The sequence below is a fragment of the Mustela lutreola genome, chromosome 17 (genome assembly GCF_030435805.1).
Source record: "Mustela lutreola isolate mMusLut2 chromosome 17, mMusLut2.pri, whole genome shotgun sequence".
Taxonomy (NCBI): Eukaryota; Metazoa; Chordata; class Mammalia; order Carnivora; family Mustelidae; genus Mustela; species Mustela lutreola.
The window spans coordinates 40983047-41007728 of NC_081306.1; the positions used below are offsets into that span (position 1 = coordinate 40983047).

At 48.7% G+C, this 24682-nt stretch overlaps 1 protein-coding gene across 5 annotated transcripts in view; it reads left to right on the plus strand.

Moving 5' to 3' along the window:
* STAG3 (STAG3 cohesin complex component) overlaps window positions 1–24682 on the plus strand; it is a 36480-nt gene that overhangs the window by 4749 nt on the left and 7049 nt on the right. For 3 of the 5 annotated variants that reach the window (XM_059153925.1, XM_059153927.1, XM_059153926.1), the window contains exons 5-29: window positions 1316–1412; window positions 2251–2327; window positions 2619–2823; window positions 3574–3725; window positions 7412–7485; window positions 8288–8411; window positions 8891–8989; window positions 9177–9256; window positions 9635–9742; window positions 10006–10120; window positions 10698–10848; window positions 10968–11071; window positions 11343–11435; window positions 11539–11628; window positions 11893–12093; window positions 12200–12270; window positions 12370–12457; window positions 12920–13000; window positions 13082–13174; window positions 13309–13477; window positions 13603–13739; window positions 14745–14846; window positions 15350–15498; window positions 15747–15875; window positions 15975–16132. In XM_059153925.1, the coding sequence (XP_059009908.1) occupies window positions 1316–1412; window positions 2251–2327; window positions 2619–2823; window positions 3574–3725; window positions 7412–7485; window positions 8288–8411; window positions 8891–8989; window positions 9177–9256; window positions 9635–9742; window positions 10006–10120; window positions 10698–10848; window positions 10968–11071; window positions 11343–11435; window positions 11539–11628; window positions 11893–12093; window positions 12200–12270; window positions 12370–12457; window positions 12920–13000; window positions 13082–13174; window positions 13309–13477; window positions 13603–13739; window positions 14745–14846; window positions 15350–15498; window positions 15747–15875; window positions 15975–16132 (2947 nt within the window). The remainder of the gene's footprint in view (window positions 1–1315; window positions 1413–2250; window positions 2328–2618; window positions 2824–3573; window positions 3726–7411; window positions 7486–8287; window positions 8412–8890; window positions 8990–9176; window positions 9257–9634; window positions 9743–10005; window positions 10121–10697; window positions 10849–10967; window positions 11072–11342; window positions 11436–11538; window positions 11629–11892; window positions 12094–12199; window positions 12271–12369; window positions 12458–12919; window positions 13001–13081; window positions 13175–13308; window positions 13478–13602; window positions 13740–14744; window positions 14847–15349; window positions 15499–15746; window positions 15876–15974; window positions 16133–24682) is intronic. The other 2 variants (XM_059153928.1, XM_059153929.1) reach the window with 1 other exon arrangement.

Here is a 24682-nt window from a genome sequence, read left to right on the forward strand (position 1 = left end):
GGCGCCTGGGTGGCTCAGTCATTAAGTATCTGCCTTCGGCTCGGGTCATGATTCCAGGGTCCTGGGATCAAGCCCCGGAAGCCTGCTTCTCCCTCTCCCACTCCCCCTGCTTCTGTTCCCTCTCTCTGTCATGTTTGAAATCTGTTGCTTCTAGGCTCTGAAGATTGGTGTCTTTCAATGACTGGAAAATTCTTTTCAGATAGTGCCTCTTTGTCATTCCAGTATCATCCACAATTCAATTAGACATCAAATTAGAACTTCCCACTCTATTCTCCATGTCTCTTAATAGTTCTATCAGGGGGCACCTGGGTGACTCAGAGGGTTAAGCTCTGCCTTTAACTCAGGTCAGAGTCTCAGGGTCCTGGGATGGAGCCCCACATTGGGCTCTCTGCTCAGCAGGGAGCCTGCTTCCTTCTCTTTGCCTGCCTCTCTGCCTCCTTGTGATCTCTCTCTCTGTGAAATAAAAGTGGGGTTTTTAAAAGATTTTATTTACTTATTTATTTATTTGTAGCATGGTTTATAATCTGTAATAATTTTAAATGTTTGAAGTCTGTGAATGTAATTCCTTTTTTTCCCTGATAATTCTGATTTTCAGTGCCTTATTTCCTTACTAAGCTTCACTGTGAGCTGCTCATTTTTCTTGGAGCTCTATATGTTGGAATTCTTTGGGCCCTGGGTTACAGGTGGGCTTTTAAGGGAAGAATCTGCATTTGCTTCTGTAGTTGACTGGGAACATTCCAGAATCACTTGGAATTAAATTCTCTGATTGAGAGTATTCTGATCATTAGATAGTGTGGATCTGGACTACAAATCCAGATCTGAGAGATGGCTTATGGTTATGAGTTCTCAAGGGAGAGTTCTTTTCCCCCTCCACTAGTCATAACAAGCTAGTTTTCTTGATGTCCCCTTCTAGCCTGTAGGTTTGTTTCCCATTCCTGCTTCCATGATGTGACTTTTTCTAGCACTTAGCTTTATTACAGAAACCTCTTTTTGGAGCTCTCTTCTTGAAAACCCAAAAGCTCTTTCATGCTCTATGTTCCATGCAGCTATCTGGACAGAAAGTCAGAATGGCCAGCGTTTAATAGAACCCTCAGAGCAAAAATCGGCTTCCTTATCTCCCAGGATTGCTACCTTCACCTCATTTTTTTTTTTTATCTATATGGGATTCTACTTTTCATTCCAGTTCAGCAATACCTTTTAGAATATGTTTCTAATATTTTTATCAGAAGTTTAGCTGTTTCAGTGGGGACAGTCCTATAACATTTTCAGTCTGTCATATTGCCAGAAATAGAAATAATCCATCTTGTTTTCCTAGTCTTTGGTGGATGAATGGCTGGATAGCTACAAGCAAGACCAGGATGCAGGATTCCTGGAGCTCATTAACTTTTTCATCCGATCTTGTGGCTGTAAAGGTGAGGAAACTCCTACCCCTTGTACTCCCTAGCCCTTTACTCCTACGTCATGAAACTTTTGCTACATTTAGATGAGTAAGACTAATTGTTTTCTAAATAAAGGGAGAAAGTAAAGCATTAGAAAAGTTTCACTGATCTATGTTGTTGATAGATAAATAGGTAAGTGATCCAGTTAGGGAACTATGTTGGCCTGGAGCTAAGACCCTTTGGGGAAAAATAACTAATCACACTAACACAATGAAGATGATATTCACATATATGAAAATAGACCATTAGACATTTTTTAGTCTTTCTTTCTCTAGATGAAATAATCTTTTACTATTCGTTATTTCCTTAGCCATTTCCTTCTGTATTTCGCCACTGAAGCTATGGGCCCCAGATCCCCAGAGGTCATGACCTAATTTACTGGGGCAAGATGATCTCAGGCAGGTTGCATTATAAGAATCCAGAATTGGTGTAGCTTTATTGCTTTGTTGTTGTTGTTGTTTTTCTTTTTAAAGTAGGCTTCACACCCACCGTGGGGCTTGAACTCACTATCCTGAGATCAAGAGTCATATGCTTTACTGACTGAGCCAACTGGATGCCCCTGTTTGGATTTTTTTTAAACCATAGCTTTCCATTGCTTTCTGTTGTTTGATTCCTTTGGATTTTCTAGAGACCTTGCTTTATAGCAGATACACAGTTGGCTGGTAACAGATTTATGATGAGGATTCAGGTCTTCTGATTCCCCACCTAAGGTTTTTTCAGCGTATTCCATAGCTCATCTTAGGTGTATATGCATATGGTCACAGTGTCCTGTTATTTTTCTCTTAAGTACCTCATTTCCTCCATTCTTCAGGCAATGTAACCCCCGAGATGTTCAAGAAGATGTCCAACTCCGAGATCATCCGGCACCTGACAGAACAGTTTAACGAGGTGGAGAAGGACAACCAGAATCCTCTTGCCACTCTTATTTCAAAATCCAAGGCCCATTATTTCCTTTTTTCTGATTTTGGGAAATAGGATAGCTTTTGGAAGGAGTTTAATTTCTTAGGGGCAAAAGGGACCCATAGATGTTATCTGAATAAGCATCTAGAGTTGAGAATAGCAGGAAATGAGGTGTACCAGAGATACATTTTTACTCTGCTATTGGGTTTTGACATCCCAAGTCCCTGTGGTTTCATAGACTTGATAATACTTTTCTCATCCTTTCCATAAATCCTGTAGGACTCAGGAGACTATCCGCTGACAGCACCAGGTCCATCCTGGAAAAAGTTCCAGGGCAGCTTCTGTGAATTTGTGAAGACCTTGGTCTTTCAGTGCCAGTATAGCCTTCTCTATGACGGCTTCCCAATGGACAACCTCATCTCCCTGCTCACTGGACTGTCAGACTCCCAGGTCCGTGCCTTCCGTCACACCAGCACCCTGGCAGGTGAGCACGCACTTTTATTCTATAAATGTTCTCTGGGGAATTTCCTCTGTTCTTCGGTCCTGCATCTTCCTTCTTACCTCTGTCTGAGCTCTTTGCTTAAAGGGCAGGCTTCTTACCTGAACTTCTATCGAGTTTCTCACTAGTGGTATTACAGGAAAGGGTAGATTACAGTGACCATTTTCAGCCTTAACTTGTTTCTCATAGCTCACCTGCAGGGAATATGCTGAGGATTAAAGGAAGCCCAAAAGAGGGAGAAAAAAAGTCTGCTCCAGATGTTAGGGTCACTCCGCTAGCTTTTTTTACTGCCCTTCCTTTTTTTCTTTTTGTTTTTTTTTCCTCTTTTTTTTTTTTTTTTTAAGATTTTATTTGTTTATTTGACAGAGAGAGATCACAAGTAGGCAGAGAGGCAGAGAGAGATGGGGAAGCAGGCTCCTTGCTGAGCAGAGAGCCAGATTCAGGGCATGATCCCAGGACCTTGAGATCATGACCTGAGCCGAAGGCAGAGGCTTAACCCACTGAGCCACACGAGCGCCCTCTTCTTCTTTTCTAATCTTTTTCTTTCTGTTCTGTCTTTTGGTTGCAGTGGTGGCAGCAGCCATGGTAAGTTTCCCCCAACTGCCCCACTTCCCGCTTTCTCCTCCTCTTCCCACTGAAACCACAAGAAGCTTTTTTTTTCTTTCTTTTTTGAACCTATCCTCACTCCTCTGACCTAAATAATAATTCCCTTTTCTTGTTTTTCCTGGCTCAAAGCCATGAAGCTAATGACCTCCCTGGTAAGAGTTGCCCTTCAGCTGAGTCTGCACAAAGATAATAATCAGCGACAGTATGAGGCTGAACGAAATAAGGGGCCAGGACAGAGAGCACCTGAGCGGCTGGAGAGCCTGCTGGAGAAACGCAAAGAAGTAAGAAGTGTTTCCTGCCTCGTCCCTCCCTTTCTCCCAGTTTCCATCTGCTGCTGCTGTAGCCCATCTTAGCAGTGCCCGAGCACTTCTCTTGGGTAAGCCAGAGGCGTCATGACCTTCCAGGTCATGAACAGTGGAGTCCAACATTCTTAATACACCCACCCTGTCAGAGGTCATTGTGTGCTTATCTTGTTTCAGGAATGTGAGCTCAATGAATTATTTCTAATTTAGAGTAAATTTTAGAGTTCTTTATAATTCCACTTTTGCTTAGTTTCCATTGTCTGCATTCATTATCACAAATGTGTTTAAGTGTTGCACTTGCATCTTACACACGGAGTTAATTTTTGACCTAGTCAAGTGTACAGTCTGCAGGTCACCCCAGGAGTACTAAAGGCCAAACACAGACAAGGAGGGTCAGCTGTGAAGGACTGGAAAGCAATAGGCCTTTCAGTCACTCCTGGGTTTCAGTTCTGTTCCAATTAGCTACCTGTTCCACGGCCTTATGTAATCTCTAAGCTTCTGTTTCCTTTTCTTTAAAAAGGAGATAATTTGGCCATTTTATGAAGATTACATGAGATGGTGAGTGAGTTGCCTGGTCTGGCGTAGAGTAGCTATTTGCTTTGTTCCCTTTCAAACTTAAAGACCACTGGAGGACATAAGCCCTAACAAAATCTGTTATATCGATTAAATCTTCAGGCAGCTATATATGTCATGAGACACTGATTTCCACCCCCTACTCTCCCAGAGTGTCTGAAACTCCGCAGGCATGGGGTTGGGAGGACTCCCCATGTTTCACTGCACCAACTGTTTTCCCACCCCTCACCAAGGTCTCTCCCGTGGTAAACCTTTCCTCACTCTCTTTTACTATTTTCAGTGTCTGTATGATCTTAAATCTTGTGTAGGTGACGTTGTCTCAGGCCGGGGTGCCTGGGTGGCTCAGTCGTTAAGCGTCTGCCTTGGGCTCAGGTCATGATCCCAGGTCCTGGATTGAGCCCCACATCCTCAGGCTCCCTGCTCAGCGAGGAGCCTGCTTCTTCCTCTCCCAACCCCCCACCCCCGCTTGAGTTCTGTCTCTCACTATGTCTCTTTCTCTCTGTCAAATAAATTTAAAAGATCTTTTTAAAAAAAGGGGGGGGAGTTTGTCTTGGGCCTTATATTGAGTCTACCACCGTAAATCTTTATTTGATTTGTCTAGGCTCTTGTCTCGTCGGTTATCATTTCTCTTCTGGTTTTTATTTTTTCTCTACTTTTTAAAAGCTTTAAAAAAGATTTTATTTATTTATAAAGTTATCACTTTCTTTTCTTTTAAAATTTATTTATTTATTTGACAGAGATCACAAGTAGGCAGAGAGGCAGGTGGGGGGGTGGGGAGCAGGCTCCCTGCTGAGCAGAGAGCCCGATGCGGGGCTCGATCCCAGGACCCTGAAATCATGACCTGAGCCGAAGGCAGTGGCTTAACCCACTGAGCCACTCAGGCGCCCCTGAAAGATTTTATTTATGTATTTGAGAGGGAGAGGGGGCAAAGTAGGGAAGGGGGCTGAGTAGGGAGGCCAGCCCCCCACCCCGAGATCATGACCTGAGCTGAAGGCAGCTGCCCAACTGACTGAGTCACCCAGGCACCCTCGGGTTTTGGTTTTTAATCTCTCCCTACCCACTGTTTTCTGCTCTTCATGGATAACTGTGTGTAGGCCCTTGATCCTTCTTCTTTATGAACTACTCCATCTCTGACCTTCCTTTTTAGCATTTCCTTGCTTCCTTCATTTCCATCTGAATCCTTTTTTGCTACCTGGATTTTCTGTGAAATTATTCTCTCTAAACCAGTTACTTCCTAATCCCTGTGCTCAGTGGCCTTTTCCCAATCGTCTTTTTCCAAACTTGTATAGAAATTGGTGCTGATGACACATCTTTCCTCCTTCCCTCTACCCTCTTTTTCCTTTTCTTCATTTTCTATTTTTATTTATTTTTTTTAACTTTATTTTTTACTTTTTATTAACATACATTATTAGCCCCAGGGGTACAGGTCTGTGAATTGTCAGGCCTACACATCTCACAGCACTCAGCATAACACATAACCCTCCCCAAATGTCCATAACCCAACCATCCTCTTCCCATCCCCTTCCCACCGGCAACCCTCAGTTTGTTTTGTGAGATTGAGTCTCTTATGGTTTGTTACTTATTTGTTTGTTTTTAAAGATTTTATTTATTTGACAGAGTGTGCGAGCAAGTGAGCGCACAAGCAGAAGGAGCAGCGGCAGTGGGAGAGGGAGAAGCAGGTGCCCCACAGAGCAGGGACCCTGATGTGGGGCTGGATCCCAGGATCCTGGGATCACGACCTGAGATGGAGGCAGATACTTAACCGCTTAACTGACTGAGCCAACCAAGTCCTTTTCTTGTTATTTGAGAGAGTGTGTCCTGGAGCAGGGAGGTGGGGGAGCAGAGGGAGAAGGGGAGAGAGAATCCTCCAGCTGACTCCGTGCTGAGCACAGAGCCTGACATAGGGCTCTGTCCGAGGACCCTGAGATCCTGACCTCAGCCAAATCAAGAGCTAGCCACTTGCCGACTGAGCATCCAGGTGCCCCTTCCTTTTCTTTTCAATATGAAAATTTCCAAACATTCCGAGAAGCGGAGACACTGGTAGAATGAACACTGTATACAAATTACGTAGATTTAACAACTAATATTTCTTTGTATTTGTTTCATCTGTTTTTTTGGTATAGTAAATTATGGACATACTGGTATTTCCACCTAAAGACTTAAAATCTGTACTCTACAAAATATTTTTTTTAAAGTCACCTAAAAATTATCCCCACATTATCTCAGTACCATTTTTACATTCAAAAATACTAATAATTATTTTTTAATAATTTTCTAATCCCAGTCCATATTTAAATTTCCTTATGTGTCTGCAAAATGCCTTTTTTAGTTGATCATCTCCAACCAGTATTTAATTAAGGATTATGCACCGTATTTTTTGTATTTCTTAAATCTCTTAATCTTACATGGAACTGCTGCCTCCCCCATTTTCCTCCCAGTATGTTGATTTATTGAAGAGGTAGGATCAGTTGTCTTAAAGAATGTTTTCTTATAATTCTGTTTCCTTGTTGTTCTTGTAATTCTGCTTCCTTGATACCTATCATTCATCTAATCCAGGATTTCTCAACAATGGCACTATTGACACGGGGGTTGTCCGGCCGGATGTTTAACAGCATCCCCGGCCTCTATCCGCTAGGTGGCAGTAGTACCCCCTCCCAGGAGTAACCACTAAAAGTGTTTTCAGAAGTTGCTAAATGTCCCCCGAGGGGCTCCCAGTTGAAGACCACTGGTCTAATTTCTTCCGTCCCTTTTTTTGCTAGTTCTACTTTTTCTGTCAAACTCCATTTATTAAAGCTTCATTTTCTCAATTGTTGTTAGCCAAAGATGTGTATAACTACCAGCTAGCGCCTCTAAATAGCCAAAGATAGCCAGAATAACCAGACCCAGAGGAGATGCTAATTTTTACAAAAACACAAATAAACCTCTGAGACATTAGTTGACCACATACTTTCTTCTAGAATTAGAAGGCTTTCAGGGGTTCAGAGTGTGTCCTGTAATAAATAGGAAATAAATAGATGGAAGTCATAGTTTACTCTTGTGGCCTTATGCCAATGGGCACAAGAAAGATTGACCTGTTCCTCCCTGTCCTCCAGCTCCAAGAGCATCAAGAGGAGATTGAGGGGATGATGAATGCTCTCTTCAGGGGTGTCTTTGTGCATCGGTACAGGTGAGTGAATCAGCTCCTCTCCTTGAAGCAGCTGGTCCTTGGTTATAGAATCTGTAAAAGGAACAAGACCCCTGTCCTGACCCCGGTTATTTGGGGAGTCCTGGCGCTAATGCAACAGGAGCAAACACTCTTGACAACAGATGTTTTAAATGAGTAAGGTTTAGTTCATCCCCAACTACAAAGACTCCTAAAAAGCTCTTTTGGGAGCGAAGATAGAAGAGTAAGGTATTGTTGATATTCCTCTGCTCCAACTTTGCAGAAGACCTTCCCATCCCCATCTTCCTGGGGCTGGAGACCTGAGAGGACAAGGGCAAAGAGCCAAAAGGCAGCGCTCACCTGAAGGTGGGCAGCTTGGCACATCTTTCCCTACCCAGCCCGCCGTGTCGCTGTGCTAAAGGCAGGGGAGTTTTACACTGTTTAAAAGAACGGGTGGAGTCAAGTTAAAAATGGCATCCATGTTTTTTCCCTCCCTCTTAACTAGATTTCAACCTCTGCCTTTCCAGAACCCTTCAGCGGATTTTAATGCTTTCTTCGAGTGGAAGTTTGGCCAACAGTGTTATATTAACTCCCAAAATCAGTTTTAAAAGCGCTGAGGAGGATATGCTCAATAATTTTATGCAGTACTACAGAAAGAAAATGTTTCATTTTAATGTACTTCTGTTGGGAGGAGGGGATGAAAGGCGTGGGGCAGGGTATTTCAGTGAAGAAAATAGATTCTTCTGCGGCAGGAAGATGTGTGGAAGGACAGGAAGTGAGTTTGGAGAGAAGGTGCTAAGGGGTCAGTTTCCCTTTCTGCGCCTAGGGATGTCCTTCCTGAGATCCGTGCGATCTGCATCGAGGAGATTGGGTCTTGGATGCAAAGCTATAGCACATCTTTCCTCACGGACAGCTATTTGAAATATATTGGCTGGACCCTGCATGATAAGGTACGTGTCTCTTTTCTCCCGCTCCCCTGCCCCTCATTCCTGCCCTAAGATGCTGCAGCTTTTCCTGGTTTTGCCGTTTGAAAGCTTCACTAGTGGTCAGCCCATCAAGGAAGGCTGCGGAGTTCAAAGCTGCCCAGTATTGGGGAAGGTAGGATAAGGCAGAAGAGAGAAGGCGGCCTCTAGGAGATTGAACACCTCCAGACCAGAGTAGGGAAAGACTTTCCCTAGGAAAAAGCAAGAAAGCTAGGAAAAGCAAGAAATGGATTGGTAAGACGAGTGCTAGGGTGGTAGTCCAAGGTTCTCTTCGTTAGGATTGTCAGATTCTGCTGTGATCCGTCTGTTTGTTAGCTCTGACTCATCCCAAAGTCCTCGACACGCAGGACACCAAGGCCCAGAAGGAGTCATCTGCAAGAGGGGGAAGAAGGCCCAGTGGGGGTTGAGTAGAGAATAGTCAGTCCTGGTTCCATTGTCCTCGACAGCATCGAGAAGTCCGCCTGAAGTGCCTGAAGGCTCTGAAAGCGCTGTACAGCAGCCGCGACCTGACGGCCCGCCTGGAGCTCTTCACCAGCCGCTTCAAGGTGCGACTGGGCCGCGCTCTTGTGCTTGGCTCACTCTCAGGGTTCCACACCTCCTCTTTCCCTTCCTGTCGCTCTTGCTGTCTGTAGCTACCTGCCTCCGCGCCTTCTCTTTAGGAATCTCAAGTGAGAGCGTGAGCTTGGGGGATGGGTACAATCCGGTGCTGAGCGCTGTGCTCTCTCCCTGCAGGACCGGATGGTTTCCATGGTCATGGACCGAGAGTATGATGTGGCAGTAGAGGCCGTCAAGTTACTAACAATTATCCTCAAGTGAGTCCTGGGGGACGGCGAGCCCTGCGTCTCAGAGTCTGACCTTCCCAACAACAGACAGACCCCAAGTCCTGTCCCTCCATCTCTCATAAATTGACACTTCTTTATGTACCGGTTGAAAGCCGGGGGTCATTCCCGAGTTGCGGGATCTCCAGCAACATTTCCTGTCATCTCTAACTCTCGATGCTCTTTTGTCTTCCACTCATCGTTGAAAAGCTGTTGGTCAGCTCATCCTCGGTGCTTTTTTTTTTTTTTTTTTTCTTTTTGGCTTCTCTTTGGGATTGTTCCCAAATCCTCCTTTGCCTCTTTATTTCTAGCCCTAGTTGTGCTGGAGGACAACGTTCCTGTTCAGCTGTTAGTTTACTCTTGTCTTGGCAGGAACATGGAAGGCGTGCTCACAGATGCGGACTGCGAGGGCATCTACCCTGTGGTGTATGCCTCTCACCGGGCCCTGGCGTCTGCTGCAGGGGAGTTTCTGTACTGGAAGTGAGTAGGGGCCTCTCGTTTGTTCCTGTGACGCCGTCCTGCTTCCGCTCCTACGTCTGCTGCTGCTGTTCCCGGGGACCACCCACCATACCCGTTAACGTTTCTTCTGGTGTCGCCTGTCCCCTCCTCAACGCGTCGAGGCTTTCCCTGGGTCTTTCCCTCTTTCCCTCACACGTCTCCCCAGACTCTCCTGTGCTCCGTTGTGATGAGCCCCTCCTCATTTGCTCCCATGCGTGGCCTTCTCCCCACACTCGTTCTGCCAGGCTCTTCTACCCTGAGTGCGAGACTAGAGCCGAGGGTGGGAGACAGCGACGCCGAAGTCCGCGCGCCCAGAGGACTTTTTTCCACCTTCTGCTGTCCTTCTTTGTGGAGAGCGAGGTGACGTATGGGAAGGAGTTACTTGGCTGTGGTGCGGGAGACCTGCTGGTGGCAGAGAATGGGAGCTGGCGCTGCAGGAAGGAAAGATGCGGTTTATCAGTATTTACCGGAATTTTCTAACGTGGCTTCAGTAACTTAACATGTACCTATGTCAAATGAAATCTTACTTGCCATGATGTGGGTGGAACTGGAGGGTACTATGCTAACTAAGCAAAGTCAGTCAGCCGGAGAAAGAGGATTCTATGATTTCACTCATATGTGGAATTTAAGAAACGAAACAGAGGCGCATAGGGGGAGGGAGGGAAAATAAAATAAGACGACATCAGAGAGGGAGGCAAACCATGAGAGACTCTTAACTGGAGGAAACAAACTGAGGGTTGCTGGAGGGGAGATGGTTGGGGGGAATGGGGTCACTGCGTGATGGGCTTTGAGGAGGGCACGTGAGGTCATGAGCGTCTATCCAACTGACGAACCACTGAGCTCTATCTCTGAAACTAATGATACACTATATGTTAACTGAATTTAAATAAAATTTTAAAAACAAAAATTAAAAAAACCCATATACTTTCTTCCACAGCTCCATGACCACGCTGCCTACTTGGTAGACAGCCTGTGGGACTGTGCAGGGGCTCAGCTGAAGGACTGGGAGAGTCTGACAAGCCTGCTGCTGGAGAAGGACCAGAGTGCGTGCCGTGTGACCGCTGGAGGAGGGGGCCTGTCACCTCCTAGTAGGAAACCGGGAGTCTTCTAAAGGCAGAGGCGTCGTGGGCAGTGGGGGAGTTGGAGTGACTTGGAGATGGCGGGCGGCTAATTTGTGGTTCTGTCTTTCATCCTCCTGCCAACCCAGACTTGGGCGACGTGCAGGAGAGCACGCTGATAGAAATCCTTGTGTCCAGCGTTCGGCAAGCTTCCGAGGGTCACCCGCCCGTGGGGCGGCTCACTGGGAAGAAGGTATGGCAGGAAGGGTGGGTGGGTTGGTGAGCAAGATTAAAACCAGATAAGCGCTGTCCATCTTTATCCTCCAGTGCTGGGTTTGTGTGCCCCTTCTCTGCCCCTCAGAGATTTCCATTTCTAGGGAAAAAAAGAGATCTGAAGGAGCTACCAAATGAATTCCCCCTTCCTGGGCAGATGAGATCATAAGGAAGAGGATTACACATCCACACTCTCTGGACTCGCTATTTTTCTACATCTTTCCCTCCACCCCTCAAATGTCTAATTCCAGGGCTTAACCCCCAAAGAACGGAAGACCCAAGCCGACGACAAGGTGAAGCTCACCGAGCACCTCATCCCCCTGCTCCCGCAGCTCCTGGCCAAGGTAGAGCCACCCCACCGGGCAGTATCTGGGAATGAGCGGTGAACGGCCTGGGAGCGGGGCTCGCACCGGAGCTCGGAGACAGTGCTCCCCTCCATCCCTGCAGTTCTCGGCTGACGCGGAGAAGGTTGCCCCCCTGCTCCAGCTTCTCAACCACTTTGACCTCAACATCTACTGTACCAGGCGCTTGGAGAAGGTGAGGAGAGAAGAAACTGCCGTTCACAGACCGTGCCGCTTCCTTGCTAGGGCCAGAGGTTCTACCGCCAAGATCTGGTTCTTCTCCAGAACCTGGGTTCCAGAAAAGTCCATAAGCCTTCCCTTTCACAGACATCTTGTCCTTGAAGTTTAATGCTTTCAATCGGATTTGTTTTTTAATCGCCCCCAGCGCTCCCCCACCTGGAAGACTGCCCCCCCCCGGCTCCCCCACCACTCTACCTTCTCTGACCTCTCTCTCCGTCAGCACCTGGAGCTGTTCTTACAGCAACTCCAGGAAGTGGTGGTGAAGCACGCGGAGCCTGCGGTGCTCGAGGCGGGGGCTCATGCCCTCTATCTGCTCTGTAACCCCGAGTTCACCTTCTTCGGCCGGGTGGACTTTGCCCGCAGCCAGCTGGTGGACCTGCTGACTGACCGCTTCCAGCAGGAACTTGAAGAGCTCCTGCAGGTAGAGCCTGGGACTGAGAGACGGGACCAGAGAAAGCCACGAGATGGGGAACGTGGGTGTGTGAATTCTTGGCAAAATCCCATCGTGGATCTTCTTACGTCCTCAGTCACCCTTCCTAGACGAGGACGAGGTGTACAGCCTGGCAGCCACTCTGAAGCGCCTCTCCGCCTTCTACAAGTGAGCCGCTCGCCGGTCCCTTCTCCTGTCCCTGCTGCTGCCGTGGCGCAGATGCCAGCAGTGCTGTTCCTGTGTAACGTTGCCCCCTCTTCCCCAAAGCGCCCATGACCTGAGTCGCTGGGAGCTCTATGAGCCGTGCTACCGGCTCCTCCGGAAGGCCGTGGACACAGGAGAGGTCCCTCACCAGGCAAGTAGACGAGTCCCAGATGAGCCCAGGGCGAGTCCTTGAGGGCTCTGTGTTCCGGGCAGGCCCAGGCAGCTCCAGTCCCGGGGCTGCGGAGTAGACGCGAGAGGGGAGTCGGGCGCGTGTCGTTCCTTCTGTTCCGCCCTAGAGGGGACCTGTACTGTGCAGGGCCTGGAAGCAGCCGCCTCTCTGGTTTTCTGGGAGTAAAGGATAAAGTTGAGGGATTCTAGGAGACGACAGATAACTAAGGGAGCAGTGGCATGCTTGTCCAAGATAGAATTCTCTGACGATTGTCCAGAATCCGTGCCTTTACTCCCCAGAGAAGGAACCCAGTGTCCCCTAATCTCATTTTCTCTCTTCGCTGCTTTTGTTTCTCTTCACTTTTTCGGGTGTGTGTCCCCGCCTCCCTCCCTATCTGCTCCTCACTCTCCTGATCGTCCACTTGGTGATGTTTGGTTGTTACAGGTGATCCTGCCAGCCTTGACTCTTGTCTATTTTTCCATTCTCTGGACACTATCCCACCTTTCTGAATCAGATGCCTCCCAGGTAAGTGTGAGTCTGAGTAGGGGGGATGAGAAGCAAGCAGCCTGTGTCTCTGTTCCTCCTGCATAAGCACTGTCTCCGCAGAAGCAGCTGCTGAGTTTGAAGGGGAGGGTGGTGGCCTTCTGTGAACTCTGCCAGAGCTGCCTCTCAGATGTGGATTCTGACATCCAGGAGCAGGTACTCGAGGGGGTCCAAGGAGGCATGACTCTCCCCGTGGTTTGAGGAAGCCTTGTTCCAAGGGGAAATGAGCTGTGTAAGTTCTGTCTTGATTAATATCCTATCTTTTCTAAGCATTCTTTTTTCCCCAACAGGCTTTTGTCCTACTAAGTGATCTACTTCTCGTCTTCAGCCCTCAGATGATCTTAGGGGGTCGCGATTTCCTTAGACCCCTTGTCTTTTTTCCTGAAGCCACTCTCCAGTCGGAGCTAGCCAGCTTTCTCATGGACCACGTCTTCATCCAGCCCGGAGAACTGGGCAGCGGTACAAGGACTCTATACCTGGGGCTCAGGAAGGGGTGTGGGGCTTGGGCCTGGCTCAGGCACTTAAGGGCAAGAGTCCTAAATCTGTGGTTCTCATATCTCCATTCTGCGTTCGCTGTGAGCCAGGCCATTCCCAGGAGGATCATGTGCACATAGAGCAGCTGCACCAGCGGCGCCGCCTCCTGGCCGGGTTCTGCAAGCTCTTGCTCTATGGGGTCCTGGAGATGGATGCGGCCTCTGATGTCTTCAAACACTACAACAAGGTGCGGGGGACCGACTTCAGGCTGAGCACGGGGACTTCAGACCCTGGAGCACTCCGGGAAGGAGGATGGGGAAGGTGATGCTGCCAGGCTCGAGGCCAGGCGTGAAGGAGAGTGGGAGGAGGAAGAAGGCCACAAGAGCTTGGAATAAAGAGACGTAGAAGAATCAGTAGTGAGTGAGCGTGGGAAGAAAGCTGTTTGGATTAAATTTATTGGAAGAAAATCTTATTCTTCATATCCGGAACCTTTTTTCCCCCTGTGAATGCAGTCTCCATAAACTGGGGTATAATACAAGAAGGGGAAAAAAAAACAAAAAAACAGGAGCACCTGGGTGGCTCAGTGGGCTAAGCCTCTGCCTTCAGCTCAGGTCATGATCCCAAGGTCCTGGGATCGAGTCCCGCATCGGGCTCTCTGCTCGGCGGGGAGCCTGCTTCCCCCCTCTCTCTGCCTGCCTTTCTGCATACTTGTGCTCTCTGTCAAATAAATTTAAAAAAAAAAAAAAACCTTTAAAAAATAATTGGAAGAGGGATCAACCCTTACAAGATATCTAGCTGGTGTACCTCAGTTTCCTTGACTCACCATTGTAAGGATTTCTGCTTATTTTTTATGTATATTTTGAGTACCTTCTCTGGGCCAGATACCATTCCACGTACTAAAGACACAGCACTGAGCCAACGCAGAGTAGAGGAGCTTCTGTTCTAGTGGGGGAAAGGCAGACAGTGAAGGCTTCAGTGCCGCAAAGAGAGCAGACACTGGCAAGCTTATTACGCTTCTTCCCCAAGATACAGTCTCAGGGCAGAGTTTCTTCCTTTATTGTTTTGTCTACACTCTGATGTCTTTGGGCCCGGGCCTGCTGGCTGGAGAGCAGGTCCAGTCCAAGTTGTCTTATACTTCAAATTCATGTTTCCTGACATAAAGTGCTTCAGGAAGGACACATGATGAGAAGAAATAGAACGGGAAGTCTTGTCTTATGGTCAAACATGATCTTCTCCATTTCCTGTCCCTCAGTTCTACAATGACTATGGTGACATTATCAAGGAAACATTAACCAGAGCAAGGCAGATTGACCGCAGTCATTGTTCCCGAATCCTGCTGCTAAGCCTCAAGCAGGTACGCCCTTCTGCTTGGTGCTTGGAGCGCCTCAGACCGATGATACTTGCCCTCCCCGTGGCCCGCCAACTGTCTGCTCGCCCTCAGCCATGTAGGATGTCAGATCCTTACGAACAGGAACTTCTGATTTACTTTGACTCTACTTGATAGTCTCCTTCCTAACTAGAAGGTCTGTGGAAAGTTCTCGCTGATGGGCAGTTTCCACCCTAACTCCACAGAAATTCAGCTATTGGGACATAGGAGCACCAACAGTAAAATGATAGAAATTCCTAATTTTCTTTTAGTCTGTGGTCTCAGTCCCTTCAGTTACTCCAGACGTTTGTATTGCTATAGAGCAAGGGTGAAGGCGCTCTCTACCGCAGAGGGTTGTGGGAGCAAAGAGTAAAAGTAGCAATGACATCCCAAGCCCTTTAGGACTTCTGGGCCGAGAAGGGAATGCTGTACTTTTCTATTTCCACTTTGTTGCTGCTTTTCCCAAATGTCCCGTGTTTTCCTGCACACAGTTGTACACGGAACTGCTGCAGGAGCAGGGGCCCCAGGGCCTGAATGAGCTTCCGGCCTTCGGTGAGATGCGTGACCTCGCCCGAAGGTTTGCCTTGAGCTTTGGACCCCAGCAGCTACAGAACCGTGACCTGGTGGTCGCGCTACACAAGTAAGGAAGGTTGGAGGTCAGGGTCCTTGGATCTTTCTAGGAGGGCTGAGCCAGCGGCTGTGTGCAGGGAGAGCTACAAGCCCGGTCTGGGAGGGAGGAATAAGGGTGTCGAAGGGGAGCCGTCTGGCCAGTGGGGGTCCTCTGGGAAACAAACCGGGGTTGGGGAAGGGGCCCTCGGACAGGATGGTTCAGCCCTGGGAGGGAAGGGAAGAGGGACCATCTTCCTAAACTCGTTCTGCTCAACCAAGGGAAGGCATCAGATTCTCCTTGTCTGAGCCTCCTCCGGCTGGCTCCTCTGGTCAGCCCCCAAACCTGGCATTCCTGGAGCTCCTCTCCGAGTTTTCCCCCCGACTCTTCCATCAGGACAAGCAGCTGCTGTAAGTTGGCGGGTGGGTGGGCGGTGATGCGGATCAGGGAAGTAGGGACCGTTGAGGGCCCGCGAGCTACTCAGCCTGTTCACCCCACCCCTTCCTTAGACTGTCCTACCTGGGAAAGGGTCTGCAGCGTGTGTCCCAGTCCCTTGACTGTCCGTGGGGGCCCGTCACCACCTACTGCCACTCCCTCAGCCCTGTGGAGAGCACGGCAGAGGCCAGCCCTCAGGGCTACCCCCGCTCCAAGAAGAGGCGCACGGAAGGTAAAGTGCCGCGAGCGTGGGTGTCGGTGTCCCGCGGGTTCCTAGATAAGCAGCCTGTGGCCTCCTGCCTCCTTCAGACTTCTGTCTTGGGTCAAACAAGTCTTTCACTGAGCATCTGCTGTCGTTAAGGGGAACTCATTTTCTTCACGGTTTATCTGCCAACTAAAAATAGAAAAAGTTTGTGAAAAATCAGATTGAAGCTGATGATAAAACCAGAAATTGAATGAAGAAATCTATACATTTGGGGGCCCTTACTTGCATCTGGTATTCTGTTATTTACCAGATTTAAAGATTTTTATACGACCTTCTTGGATTTTTTTCTTTTTAACTTTCAGATCACTACCTGTCTTATAATCTAAGGGGTAGGGTTTTTTTTTGTTTATTTTCTTTTTTTTTTCTTAAGATTTTATTTACTTGAGAGAGAGCATGAGAAGGGAGAGGGTCAGAGGGAGAAGCAGACTCCCTGCTGAGCAGGGAGCCCAATACGGGACTCGATCCCAGGACTCCAGGATCATGCCCTGAGCCAAAGGCAGTCATTTAACCAACTGAGCCACCCAGGTGCCCTAATTTTCTTTTTAAATAAAGAGTCTCATTTTAAGTGATAACATCCTAGAAATCACAAGTTTGATGTGTTGTTACGTGTTTTCAAGTGAACACTTTAAAATACTCACCTTCTCTATCGCTCAGCCATAGGCAGAATCACTCATCTACTTCCTATCTCTGGATTTGCCTATTCCAGACGTTCATGTAGTGAAATCGTACACTGTGTGACCTCGCGTGGCTGCTTTCATTCACTCAGCACAACGTTTTCAAGGTTCATCCATGTTTTAGCATATATCAGTATCTCGTACCTTTTTCATTTTCTCTAAAATTAGGAAGAGAACATGAGCTGGGCGACGGGTGCGGGGGCAGAGGAAAGGGAAAGCAGACTCCCCACTGAGCAGAGAGCCCGACACGGGCTCCATCACAGGACTCTGAGATCATGACCTGAGTCAAAGGCAGACACTTAATTGACTGAGCCACTCGGGCACCCCAGTACCTCATACATTCCCACGACCAAATAATATTCTGTTGTATGGCTATGTCACATTTTATTTATCTATTTGCCAGCTGATGGATATTTGGGTGGGGTTTTTTTTTTCTTTTGATTGGAGTATAGCTGACATACAAAGTCCCTTTAGTGTCAGGTGTACCACACAGTGATTCTGTAAGTCTGTGTGGTAACTTTATACATCACGCCGTGCTCACCGTAAGTGTAGTGATCGTCACTCACCACATAATGCTGTCACAGTCCCACTGCCTGTGTTCCCTGTGCTGTACCTTTCACGCTGTGACTTCCTCACTTCCCAGCTGGAAAGCCTGTACCTCTCTCCCTTGCATCCATGTCGCATGTCCCACCACCCCTCTGCCAGCTCCCAGTTCTCTGTATTTATGGCTTTGTTTCTGCTTCTTTTGTTCGTTTGTTTTGTTTTTTAAATTCCCCATGTAAGTAAAATTCTATCATTGTTTGTATTTGCCTGTCCGATATTTCACTTAGCATGATACTCTCTAGGTCATCCATGTTGTCACAGATCTCTTTAATAAAAGTGGAGTAAGGTTCTGTCGTGTGTGTGTACCGTGTACCGTACGTGTGTACCGTATAGTTTTACCCATTCACCTACCAGTGGGCACTTAGGTTGCTGCCGTAAGGTTGTTTCTACGTTTTGGCTGCTGTATATAATGCTGCTCTGGACATTCATGTACAAATTTTTCTGTGTACATGTTTTTAATTCTCTTGAGATGTACCCAAGAATGAAATATTTGGGTCATATGGTCCTTCTATGTTTAGTGTTTTGAGAAACTACTAAACTGTTTTCCAAAGTACTTGCCTCATTTGAAGCTCCTGCAGCAATGTATGAGGGCCCTGGTTTCTCCACATTCTTGACGACACTGGCTATTGTCTTTCTCCTTTTTCCCATCTCCTAGTGGTTATGATGTGGTATCTCATTGCCTGAATTTGCATTTCCCTCATAAGTAATGTTGAGCATCTTTTCATGTGCTTGTTGGCCATCTGTATCTTCTTTTAAGAAATGTCTATTGAAATCTTTTTGCTCATTTTTACTTATTTTTTTATTGTGTTACGTTAGTCACTGTACCACATAGCATTAGTTTTGGTTTTTTTTTTTTTAAGGTTTTATTTGACAGAGATCACAAGCAGACAGAGAGGCAGGCAGAGAGAGAGGAAGGGAAGCAGGTTCCCTGCAGAGCAGAAAGTCTGACGCAGGGCTCAATCCCAGGACCCTGGGATCATGACCTGAGCCGAAGGCAGAAGCTTTAACCCACTGAGCCACCCAGGCGCCCCATCATTAGTTTTTGATGTAGTGTTCCATGATTCATTGTTTGCGTATAACACCCAGTGCTCCGTGCAGTCCGTGCCCTCCTTAATACCCGTCACCAGGCTCACCCCTCTCCCCATCCCCCTCCCTTCTAAAACTCTCCATTTGTTTCCCAGGGTCCGCAGTCTCTCATGGTTTGTCTCCCCCTCCAGTTTCTCCCACTTCATTTTTCCTTCTCCTAACGTTCTCCATGTTATTCCTTATGTGCCATGAATAAGTGAAATCACATGATAATTGACTTCCTCTGTTTGACTTATTTCCCTCAGCATAATCTCCTCCAGTCCCATCCAGGTTGATGCAAAAGCTGGGGATTCATCTTTTGTGATGGCTGAGTGACCCTCTGTTGTGTTTATGGACCACGTTTTCTTTATCCAGTCGTCTGCTGAAGGGCAACTCCGCTCTTTCCACAGTTTGGCGACTGTGGCCATTGCTGCTGTGAACATTGGGGTACAGATGGCCCTTCTTTTCACGACATCTGTATCTGGGGTAAATACCTTGTGGTGCAATTGTTGGGTCATAGGGTAGCTCTATTTTTAATTTTTTGAGGAACCTCGATACGGTTTTCCAAAGTGACTGCTCCAACTTGCATTTCCACCAACAGTGTAAGAGGGTTGCCCTTTCTCCACAACTTCTCCAATATTTGTTGCCTTGTCGATTTTTGCCATTCTAACTGGCGTAAGGTGGTATCTCAATGTGGTTTTGGTTTGAATTTCCCTAATGGCCAATGATGATGTTCACTTTTTCATGTGTCTGTTAGCCATTTGTATGTCTTCTTCGGAAGAGTGTCTGCTCATGTCTTCTGCCCATTTCTTGACTCTTTTTTGGGTGTTGAGTTTGAGTTCTTTATAGATCTTGGTTATCAGCCCTTAGTAGCGTCACTTGCGAATATCTTCTCCCATTCTGTGGGTTGCTTTTTTGTTTTGTTGACTGTTTCCTTTGCTGTGCAGAAGCTTTTGATCTTGATGAAGTCCCAAAAGTTCATTTTCGCTTTTGTTTCCTTTGTCTTTGGAGACCTGTCTTGAAAGAAGTTGCTGTGGCTAATGTTGAAGAGATTACTGCCCATGTTCTCCTCTAGGATTCTGATGGATTCTTGTCTCACACTGAGGTCTTTCATACATTTTGAGTTTATCTTTGTGTATGGTATAAAAGAATGGTTTAGTCTCATTCTTCTGTATTTAGCTGTATTTAGCTGTTCAATTTTCCCAGCACCGTGTATTGAACAGACTATCTTTTTTCCATTCAATATTTTTTCCCTGCTTTGTCAAAGGTTTCTGTTCTGTCAAAGACTCTGTTCCACTGGTCTATATGTCTGTTTTTGTGCCAGTACCATGCTGTCTCGGTGATCACAGCTTTGTAGTAAAGCATGAAGTCAGGCAACGTGTTGTCCCCAGCTTTGCCTTTTTTTTTTTTCCTTTCAACATTTTCTTGGCAATTCAGGGTCTTTTCTGGTTCCATACAAATTTTAGGATTGATTGTTCCAGCATTTTGAAAAATGCCATTGGTATTTTGACTGGGATGGTGTCGAAAGTATACATTGCTCTGGGCAGCATAGTTGTTTTAACAATGTTTATTCTTCCAATCCATGAGCATGGAGTATTTTCCCATCTTTTTGTGTCTTCAGTTTCTTTCATGAGTGTTTTGTAGTTCCTATGTGACGGAACCTGGGCAGGATCGCCCCAAGCGGCACTTGGAGATTTTGGAGGATAGGTTTATTTAACGCTGGCAGGCTCAGAGGACAGTGATCTCCAGAGGTCTGAGCCCTGAGCACAAAAAAAAGGGGTAGTTTATAAACTTGTACTTCTGTATCTGTGGCACTTTTGCGCCTGCAGCAGGTGAGGCAGGAGAGAAAACCCAGAATGGCCCTGGGGCCGGGACTGAGATTCCCCTATGGGATTGGTCAGGCACGTTAGGGTTAGAACTTCCCTTATCATTCCCTGCTTTGATGCCCCTTTAAACCCCTAGATTAGAGGGAATCATCTTTGTTTTCCAAGGGGCGGTGGTGAGTAAGGAGTAAGTGGAGTCTGATCTTGGCAGTGATAAGCCTAATAAAGGCATTAAATATGCAAGGACAGAAGGCTCCTGTGAGGGGGAGCACAAGAGGGGGGCGAACCAAGGGACCCACTGTGAGAGGGAATCCCACCAAGTTCGCTGGAGTGCTTCCCCCCTGTGAGTTACTCCATCCTGGGACTGGGTCAGGGTTTCTTGGGCACCCCCAATCTAGCATAGGAACAACACTCCTCCTGTAAGGAGAGGCAGAGTCCGCCTTGCACAGCCGTGAGCAAGCTGAGCCCACGCCTGTTTTGGAGGACCATTGAGGCCAGCGAATCGAGTTGGCGCTACAGGGCCAGGGCTGACTGAGTAAGGGCGGAAAAAACCCACTGTGAGTTGTTGAGCTAGGCCTAGGTACCGAACACCGAACCTGTGACATCCCAACACCGGTGGCACCTAGGACAGCTCCTGACGCGGCCAGCAGTCTCACGAGCAGGGGAATGGTGGCCAGGGAGCACCAGGGGCCCCTAGGAGGTCTCCAGATAGCGGAGCGTCGCTCCCCAGAAGGACTGAAAGATTAGGTAAGAGACGGGCGTGTGTCTGACTGTGCGGGGGGACGCGGGTGTATACACCTTGATCACAAGCCAGGAATTGTGTTATTAGGCGCACAGACCCAACTTGGGCCTGTGACAGGAGAGGAAGAGTTTCCACACAGCGGTACCAGGGCCAGAAAGGGATAGTATGAGGTTCCTGGTGCCGAGGTGGGAGGTGACACAGTGAATTGGTTGAAGATGACAGCAGGTACTGGATGGGACTGGGCTTCGTACAGATCCGGCGGTCAGACGCTGGGGTGGATCTGAGTGGTTAACTGCTTGGTAGGAGGCGTTAATCGTACCTACCAGTGGTGCTGCTGATGTTTGCTGTGTGTGTGGATGGGGGACCCGGGGATGTGTCAGGGCGAGTTATTTTTTGTCTCCCTCTGGGGTTTGACTTCAAGGCTCGGGGTGAACGTGGACTTAGTTATCAAGAAGATGGTGGCCCATTAAGTGGAGGTCGGCCTTTGGTATGTGTCCATCCCGGGTGGAAGAAGTCAGTGGGGCACTGGCGCAGGATTGAGGGGGATAAGCCGGAAAGTCCGTTCGCCGGGAACAGTGATACGAGCGTCTGCCCCCCTCCTCCCGCCAGGCTGGGCAAGCTAAGGGCAGGGAGGAGGGACAGCACAGCTGGTAGCAGAAGAGCAGGGCTGACTGGGGTCAGGAAAACCATAGTGACATGCGGTTAGGAGTAGACAGCAGAGGGCTGATAAAAGTGGGGTCCATGACCTTAGAGGGAGCCACTGTGGCTAGCCCGACAGCAGATAAGGCCTGTGGGCAAATAAGTGCAGTAATAAACCCTAGGATCACCCAGTAAACAACAATAGCAGGTCTCTGGGAAGAAGTCCAGTCAGAACAGGAAACATTGCAGAGTCCGACTCCGAGGATGAGGGGTGTCACGCCGACGAGAGCGAGGGAGCGCGGCGAGCAGGTGTCCATCAGCTCGTGGGGTCTTGCCGAAGACGAAGCTGGGGCAAGTCTGTGGGGGCTGGCAGGACTTGCCGCTGGCGTGGCTCCTCGTCCAGGCCATGGGCCCTTTTTACTCTGGAGTGGTGGACCCGTGAGTGACATCTGAGACCGTAAGGGCAGGAGGGGTGGTTAGAACAACAGAGTAAGGCCCTATCCACTGTGGTTTGAGGGGGTCCCTTTTCCAGTCTTTGACTCAGACTGAGTCTCCTGCCTGGAAGGAGTGTACCCAGGACCCTAAAGAGATTGGGCCCTTTCAATGGTGTATCTTTGTAATTTATTTAGGGTGGCCCCCAGGGCCTGAAGTTATCTGTTTTTTATCCCCAACCTGATATAAGTTTCCTGGGGGAAGCCGTCCATACACTAACCTGAAAGGGGAGAAACCTAGCATCCCGGGTGTGCAGCGGGCACACAGGAGGGCCAGGGGCAGCAGATCTGGCCATGGGAGGTTAATCTCCTGACAGAGAACTTCGCTGCGGTTCCCTTGAGGTTGCGATTCTTTTACTTTCCCTGAACTTTGGGGCCAGTAAGAAGAGCAGAGTCTCCAGGTGACGCTGAGAGACTTGGTTAAGACCTGTACAGTGTCTGCTGCAAACGCGGGTTCGTCGTCACTGTGGATGGTGCGGGCCGAACTGGGGCACGATCTCCCGCCACTGGACTCTGGCTGTTTCTCGGCTTCCTTCCGTCCTGCTTGGGACGGCTTTGGCCCACCCAGGAGTATACGCACACGATCACTAGTTGATATTTGAACCCCCTGCTCAGCTGCACGGCTGTGAGGTCTATTTCTGGGTCTTCCAAAGGGGTTACTCCCATCCTCTGGACGCCTGGCGGGCGCTGCGGTGCAGGCTGAGCATTATTTTTAGCTCATGTCGTGCATTGCTTGCTGGAGGCTGGCTGAGGCCGTCGTGCTGCTGGAGGACAGCCTCTAATGCAGGTTGTTTGTTAGATGGGTGAGGTGGTGGTACTCCTTGACCAGATGCCCTCGTGTTGTGTTGGGATGAAGACGCGCCCATCTGGCATCACCCATCATCCCTTTTTAGTCAGGGTGGCCTCCGAGTTTACACTGACGAGCCTGGCCAAAGGGCTGTTGTATTGCCCACGCCCCAGTGGCCCCAAGGATGGTCGGCGGTTCTTTTGTTGAAAGGGGCCACTGGCGAGGTGACAGCAGAGCGCTCGGCCCCAGTATCAACCCTAAAAGTCACTGGTTGACCCCCTACTTCTATTCTGACCGCGGGCTCATGGGGGCCAAGGAGGAGAGAGCTCGGTCCTCCTCAGTCTGAGTGTTTCTGCCGGGTCTATGAGGACGTCCTCTTGGGGTTTTTTGGTAGCCGCTGGGACATTCATTTTTTCAATGTCCCTTTTCCCTGCAGTAGGTACATTGATCCTTTGCTAAGGGGGTTCTGGGTCCCCTCCCTGTTGGTGGTCAGGGTCTCCCCAGTTTTGTGTCCTTTTTCCTCAGGGCAGTGGTGAGACCGACTTTTTTTTAAGATTTTATTTATTTATTTGACAGAGACACGGCGAGAGAGGGAACACAAGCACCTGCTCTGTGGGAAGCCTGCTTCTCCCACTCCCACTCCCCTGAAGTTTTTGTTTTGGTCTGGGGTGGCCTGAGCCACGAAGGAGGTGTTTAGTATCTGTTGGCTTTCCTGTGCTTCGGGGTCAAACGGAGGGTCTGTTTCTTAGCTCCTGCTCGGATTCCCCGGAGGAAGGCTTCCTGGCATCGGTGGATGCAGACCTGTCCCTGTCCCTCGTCTGTGGTGAAGTCCCGTGGGGGGCGCTTCTTGGGTGCAGCTGTGTTAGCCCAAGCCGTAGGGTCCGGGACTCCCGCCGGTGCGTGCTCTTCTGGGTACCGCTCTGCTCCTCTGGTTGTCGTCGTCCTCCTCTGTGTGGAACAGGGTGCGGAGTCACCGTTGGCAGCCTGCCCGGGTTGGCTGATGAGTCACGAAGAGGGATTCCATGAGGTTTCTCAGAGTGGGATGGGGTGTGAGGTTTCCAGCCAAGGAGGTGGGCGGTGGAGAAAGCCTCGTAAGACCTCCAGGAAGTACTGACCCGTCTTCATGGTGCCTCTCAGGTTCTCAAATCTCTCATACTGGCATTTGGAGGGCGCCTGTGCCCGGCCTGGGGCGCAGCCTGGCTGCTGATCCTGGAGAAAGTGGATCCTTCGGGCCTGGGGCACCGGGGAGACTGATGGTGGTGGAATGTCTGGAACCATTGGGGGACCAGGCGTAGACAGCCTTGGGGGAGCAGGATCGGGTCATCCTCAGGATCTCCGGCTAGGTTCTGTGGAGGCCGGGCCTTCTGTCGGGCTTCTCTGGGCCACTTGGATGAGGCAGTTAAGACCCTGGCCTGTCCCTGCCTATTGTAGGTGAACTGCACCCAAGTGGGGGAGGGTCTGGGCAATCCCTAGGCGGGAGTCAGTGTACAGAAACTGGCCAGGGTGTCCTGGTTCTCCTGTTAACAATTCGCCACACCTACCAAACCACTGGGACATCCAGTGTCCCTTCCAAAGGCCATCCGACATCAAACGTGGGCCTTTCTCACTCACATCGTGTTCTTAACTGGACAGGATGTGTCTTAACTCCACAGTCTCCTGAATACCCCTTCTTGAAATTTTTGATCATGGTCTC